The 5834-nt window shown below is 47.3% G+C and overlaps 1 protein-coding gene across 1 annotated transcript; it reads left to right on the top strand.

Moving 5' to 3' along the window:
- The first annotated feature begins 347 nt into the window (after nucleotides 1-347).
- On the top strand, nucleotides 348-1379 carry LOC143114924 (paraneoplastic antigen Ma1 homolog). Its single transcript, XM_076276764.1, has one exon. It carries the CDS (start codon nucleotides 348-350, stop codon nucleotides 1377-1379), a length of 1032 nt encoding a protein of 343 aa, XP_076132879.1.
- The last annotated feature ends 4455 nt before the right edge of the window (nucleotides 1380-5834 follow it).

Here is a 5834-nt window from a genome sequence, read left to right as displayed (position 1 = left end):
AGGGGATATATTTAATTTAAAGGTGAATGGATGCTTAATCACTTAGATTAACATTGTTTATGATTCGTTAAAACCCAAAAGTAAATAAATACAAACAAGACAGACAATTAAAGTTAAACATTTTAGTTTATTTAATACTTTAAAAGAATTCAGGATAGCTACCCCTATTAATTGCCAGCATAGCAAAGGGGCGCTACATAAAAATGGAGGCACCGCTGGGATTATTTTGTTAAGTTAGTGATTTATTTAGTCTTTTGGGTACTTAATAGCAAGATTAAAGCACAAATAGGTGAAATTTAGCAAATAATTTCTAACTTTAGTAGTAATAGTTACTAAAGCTAATGGCAATGGAGGTTCAGTCTGTGCATTCAGAGTTGGTGATGGAGCTCAGAGAGTGGTGTAAAGGTGAGTCACTCGACGAAGACCATGTGTTGCTTGCACTGGTTACCAAAGGTTATGAAGTGGCCCAAATAGAAGAAACCCTGGAGACTGTGAAAGCCTTAGGAAGAGTGCGAGTGAGAGGCAGACGATTTCATTCTAAGTTGGACTGCCTAACAGTGCTATGTGAATGTAAAGAGAAGATTGACCCAACCAAGGTCCCGGCTGAAGTTAAACACCCCACTTCAGAAGACCGTTGGCCTATCATTTTTGCTGGACGTTCAGTATCGAATGGAGACACACTGACCCCATTGAAAGTTCTGCTTGATGCGGCGAAACCCAGTGGCTCTGCTGAGTCCATCATTCGTGCTGTTGGCGACGTGTTGTCTAAGATGGAGAAGCCTAGAGGGGAAAACACTAGTTATCGCCGCCTGCGGATGTTTTCTGGCACATTACCCACCCCCGCAGGGGAAGAAGCGTTTGAGCACTGGCTCGAACAGGCTCGTTTGATGGTAGAAGAAAGCGACTGTTCTGCCAAAGAAAAGCGTAGACGTATTATGGAGTGTCTTAGAGGACCTGCTCTAGCTGTAGTGAAAGCAGTGCGGACAGCTGAGGCTGACGTTGCCCCTTCTGAATGCTTGGATGCGATTGAGAGCGCGTTCGGCACGGCAGAGTCAGGTGAAGACCTCTACTTTGAGTTTAGGCTATTGCAGGAAGGAAAAAGTGAGAAACTGTCTACTTTCCTGAGGCGACTAGAACAGTCCCTTACCAAGGTAGTGAGTAAAGGTGGTATTCCTGCCAGTCGTGTGGATGCAGCCCGAGTAGAGCAGCTACTCCAGGGAGCCATACATTCAGACCTGATGCTAGTTCAGCTTAAACTAAGGGAGAGAAAGCAGAATCCTCCAAAGTTTTTAGAGCTGCTAGCCGAGATCCGAGCTGAAGAGGAATATGCAGCTGCTAGAGTTAAGCTTAGTTCCAGTTGTCCAGGGCCCTGTGGCTGAAAGCTGTGAAAATGCAGAGGTTGTAGCATTGAGAAAACAAGTCCAAAGGTTACAGAAGAAAATGTCATCCAAAGGGGCCAAGGTCTCAGGTGCACCTGCCAATGCATTGAGAGTGGAACCGTCCAGACCTGCTCATAACAGCCAAAAGTCATACAAGCCTGCCAGAGACTCAGGTGAAAGCATCTGCTACAGGTGTGGTGAAAACGGGCACTTTGCCACCAAGTGTCAGAATGCAGAGAACCAGAGCAAAGTCATTCAAAAGCTCATTCACTCTCTCAAGAGAGCCAAAGAGGGACAGCCGCCGAGCCATGGAGAAAGGAGTCCTGACACTGTCTGTTCCGTCAAGAAAAGTGAAGTGACTTCAGCTGTAGCCAGAGAGATTCCTAAAGGGCTTATAGGTCCACCGTCTGTTGTGCATTTGAGAGTGAATGGCCAGAAGTGTGATGCTGTGCTAGACAGTGGCTCACAAGTAACAATAATTTTTGAGACATGGTACAAGCAGCATTTGCCAGATGTACCGATCCGTCCTGTTTCAGGCCTGGCTATATGGGGATTGAGCGAGACTAGCTATCCTTACCTGGGTTATGTCGTTGTTGACGTAGAGTTTCCTGAAAGTGTCACTGGTTCCAAAGAATCTATCTCAGTGTTAGCATTGATCTGTCCGGGCCCCAGAACCCCAGACCAGATTCCTGTTATCCTGGGCACCAATGCCAGTCTTTTCAAACGGTTGGCTAAACTCTGTAGAGAGACTGCAGGGGTAGATATAGCTCAGACTTTGGGTATCAGAGCTGATGAACCAGTCCCTAGTGTGGTTCCGGTGACCTGTGAAGAAGAGGAGGACGTAGGATGTGTGAAGTGGATGGGCTCTGGCGCACTGACCTTACCTGCTGCTGGTGATTGTCGTGCTGTCTGTTGCGTGAAGTTAGAGAAGCCATTGGACAAAGGGGTGCTGATGGTGGATGCTTCGCCTACAGTCCCACTTCCAGCTGGTGTCTTACTGCAGCCCATGGTAGTTTCTAGTTCGGAGGTAGATGTGAAATAATTTTCCTGTGCTGGTACGGAATGAGTCAGTACGAGATGCAGTCCTCCCCGTTGGAACAGTTATGGGTAATTTGTGTTCTGCTGATCCTGTGATGCCTGCCTTGCTGCCCAAGATTGAGACAAAGACTGGGGTGACGCCAACAGACTTTGACCCTCACCTCATCAATTTTGGCGACTCACCCATCCCAGAACATTGGAGATCAAGACTCCGGAAAAAACTGTCAGAAAGAGACAATGTATTTTCCGTACATGAATGGGATGTGGGACTGGCGAGAGGGGTCGAGCATCATATCCGGCTGTCAGACACAAGACCTTTTAGAGAACGGTCGCGGAGATTAGCTCCTGCCGACATTGAAGATGTACGCAGACACTTGCAAGATCTTCTGAAAGCTGGCATTATCAAAGAGTCTCGTAGCCCATACGCTTCTCCGATAGTTGTAGCTAGGAAAAAGAATGGCAGTGTTAGAATGTGCATAGACTACAGAACACTAAATAGTCGTACAGTGCCTGACCAATATACCACTCCCCGCATTGACGATGCACTAGACTGCTTGACAGGGAGTAGGTGGTTTTCAGTATTAGACTTAGGTCAGGATACTATCAGATTGCTATGTCAGAAGCTGATAAGGAAAAAACAGCCTTCATCTGCCCGCTAGGGTTTTATCAATTCGAAAGAATGCCGCAGGGAATCACTGGAGCGCCTGCGACATTCCAACGATTGATGGAAAGAGCCGTAGGGGACATGAACCTTCTCCAGGTATTGGTTTACCTGGATGACCTGATAGTCTTTGGGAAGTCCTTACAAGAACACGAAGAGAGGCTCCTCAAAGTGCTAGACCGACTAGAAGAGGTAGGACTAAAGCTGTCTCTTGACAAGTGCCAGTTTTGCCAACCCAAAGTGAATTATGTGGGGCACATAATATCTGCAAACGGCATCGCCACAGATCCCGACAAGGTAGAGGCCGTCACTAACTGGCCTCGGCCCACAGATCTGAAATCTTTGAAGTCTTTTTTGGGGTTCTGCGGATATTATCGTCGTTTTGTAGCAAATTACTCCGCCATTGTCAGACCCCTCACAGAGCTCACCAAAGGGTATGCACCAACACAGAGAGGCAAGAAGCAGCTTAAAGAGAAGACAACAACCTACCTGAAAGAGTCAGAACCATTTGGAGACCGGTGGGATCAGACATGCACCGATGCCTTCCACCACATTATTCAGTGCCTCACTAACGCACCAGTCCTTGCGTTTGCAGACAGCAACAAACCTTACATCTTGCATACAGACGCCAGCTTCAAAGGGCTTGGTGCTGTATTGTATCAAGAACACCCAGAAGGACTCAGGCCAGTGGCTTTCGCCAGCCGAAGAGTGAGTGCTACTGAACAGCGCTATCCAGTTCACCAGCTTGAATTTTTAGCACTTAAGTGGGCGGTCGTGGATAAATTCCACGATTACCTCTATGGAGCTAGATTCACAGTCCGAACGGATAATAATCCAATGACCTATACCTATGACAGCTAAGCTCAACGCCACAGGGCATCGCTGGCTGGCTGCCTTAGCGACATATGACTTTAACATCCAGTACCGGCCCGGCAAGAACAACATTGATGCCGACTTGCTGTCCAGGAATATGGCTGATGAGGTAAAGAGAGAAAAGTGGGAAGAGATACCTCAGAGTGGGGTGAAATCCATCTGTCAGAGGATCTACACTTCTGTGTCGTCTAGTACACCATCCAGATATGTTGATCAACTGGGAGTTTCCCCAGAGTGCATTCCTGATGTGTTCGCTTGCCCTACTCACCTTGACTTGCTTTCCTTGCGACAAATGTCCAAAGCTGATTTGAAGGAAGCTCAGCAGATGGATAACATCATTAGGAGAGTGATGGAAGCCATGCAGCAAGGGAAGTGGCCGAGTGACAAAGAGACAAAGCCTGAGATGATGCTGTTCAAGCGTGAGAGAGACCGTCTGTTGCTGAAAGATGGACTACTCTATAGGACGAGCAAGAAACCCTCTGGAGAACAGGTAACCCAGCTCGTGCTGCCTGCTGAGTTCCGAGGGGCTGTCCTGAAGTCATTATATAATGACATGGGTCATCTTGGAGTAGAGAGGATCACAGACTTGCTACGAAGTAGGTTCTATTGGCCCAAGATGGCGATGGACGTTGAACAATATGTCAAGGACTGTGGAGAATGTGTCATGCGTAAAACCCCTTGCAAGAAGGCTGCACCCCTGCACCAGATTGTAAGCCGTGGTCCTATGGACTTGGTTTGCATTGATTTTCTCTCCATGGAACCTGATTCAAGAGGAATTAGCAATGTATTAGTTGTGACAGATCATTTCACACGGTACGCACAGGCGTTTCCCACGAGGAACCAAAAAGCCCTCACAGTGGCCAAAGTTCTTGTGGAAAAGTATTTTGTGCATTATGGTCTGCCAAGCAGAATACATTCAGACCAAGGGAGAGATTTTGAGAGTCGGTTGATTCGAGAGCTCTTGATGATCCTGGGGGTACGGAAATCCCGAACCACACCGTATCATCCACAAGGGGACCCTCAACCTGAAAGATTCAACCGCACTCTACTCTCAATGTTAGCGACCTTGGGGCATGAAAAGAAACATTCATGGAGTCAACATGTTCCATACGTTGTTCATGCCTACAACAGTACAAAATGTGACTCAACTGGATACTCACCATATCTGCTGATGTTTGGCAGAGAAGCTAGGCTGCCAGTAGATCTTTGCTTTGGAACCTCACCTGATGGAACCGGAGACAGACACCATACCCGGTATGTGGAGAAACTGAAGGGAGATCTTCAGAAAGCCTACCAACTAGCCCGCAACGCAGCAGATAAGGCACATCAAAGAAATAAAAGAGCATACGACCAGAAGGTGCGTTTCCAGACTGTTGACATTGGCGACAGAGTGCTGCTCAGAAACCTGGGGCTGAAAGGCAAACACAAACTCGAAGGCCGCTGGAGCTCTGTACCATATGTCGTGGTTGGAAAACTGCCCAATTTGCCAGTTTATCAGGTGAAACCTGAGGATGGAAAAGGTGGCGTGAAAACGATGCACCGAGATCATCTCTTACCTGTAAGTCAGTCCATGAGAATGCCTGAGATCAAAGATCATGGAGAATCACCATTGAGACCGAAGACACGTCTTCAAAGGAAGAACAGACACCAACGAAACGTTGAAAGACCACCTGAAGTGCAAGATGGAGACACTGATTCATCTTCAGACATGGACTTAGAATATGGAAGAACTCAGCGATCATATGGAGAATACCTGCATAAGCTCTTACCTAGAAGGACCTATGAGGAGCCGGATGTTGCTGGTTCGCAGGAAGAGGAACATGAGCCATCTGTCCATGAACAAAGCGAAGAGGATCAGGGAGTCTCTATCCATGGCGAGGATG

This window comes from Alosa pseudoharengus, unplaced genomic scaffold (assembly GCF_046254945.1).
Source record: "Alosa pseudoharengus isolate Yale_2024_CS ecotype anadromous, Long Island Sound unplaced genomic scaffold, YU_APseudo_1.1 YU_APseudo_1.1_scf_9, whole genome shotgun sequence".
NCBI lineage: Eukaryota > Metazoa > Chordata > Actinopteri > Clupeiformes > Clupeidae > Alosa > Alosa pseudoharengus.
This window is presented reverse-complemented; position numbering and strand designations above follow the sequence as displayed.

Excerpts from the sequence above, each read along its gene's own strand:
- LOC143114924 (XM_076276764.1), top strand. The coding sequence starts at position 348 with ATGGAGGTTCAGTCTGTGCATTCAGAGTTGGTGATGGAGCTCAGAGAG.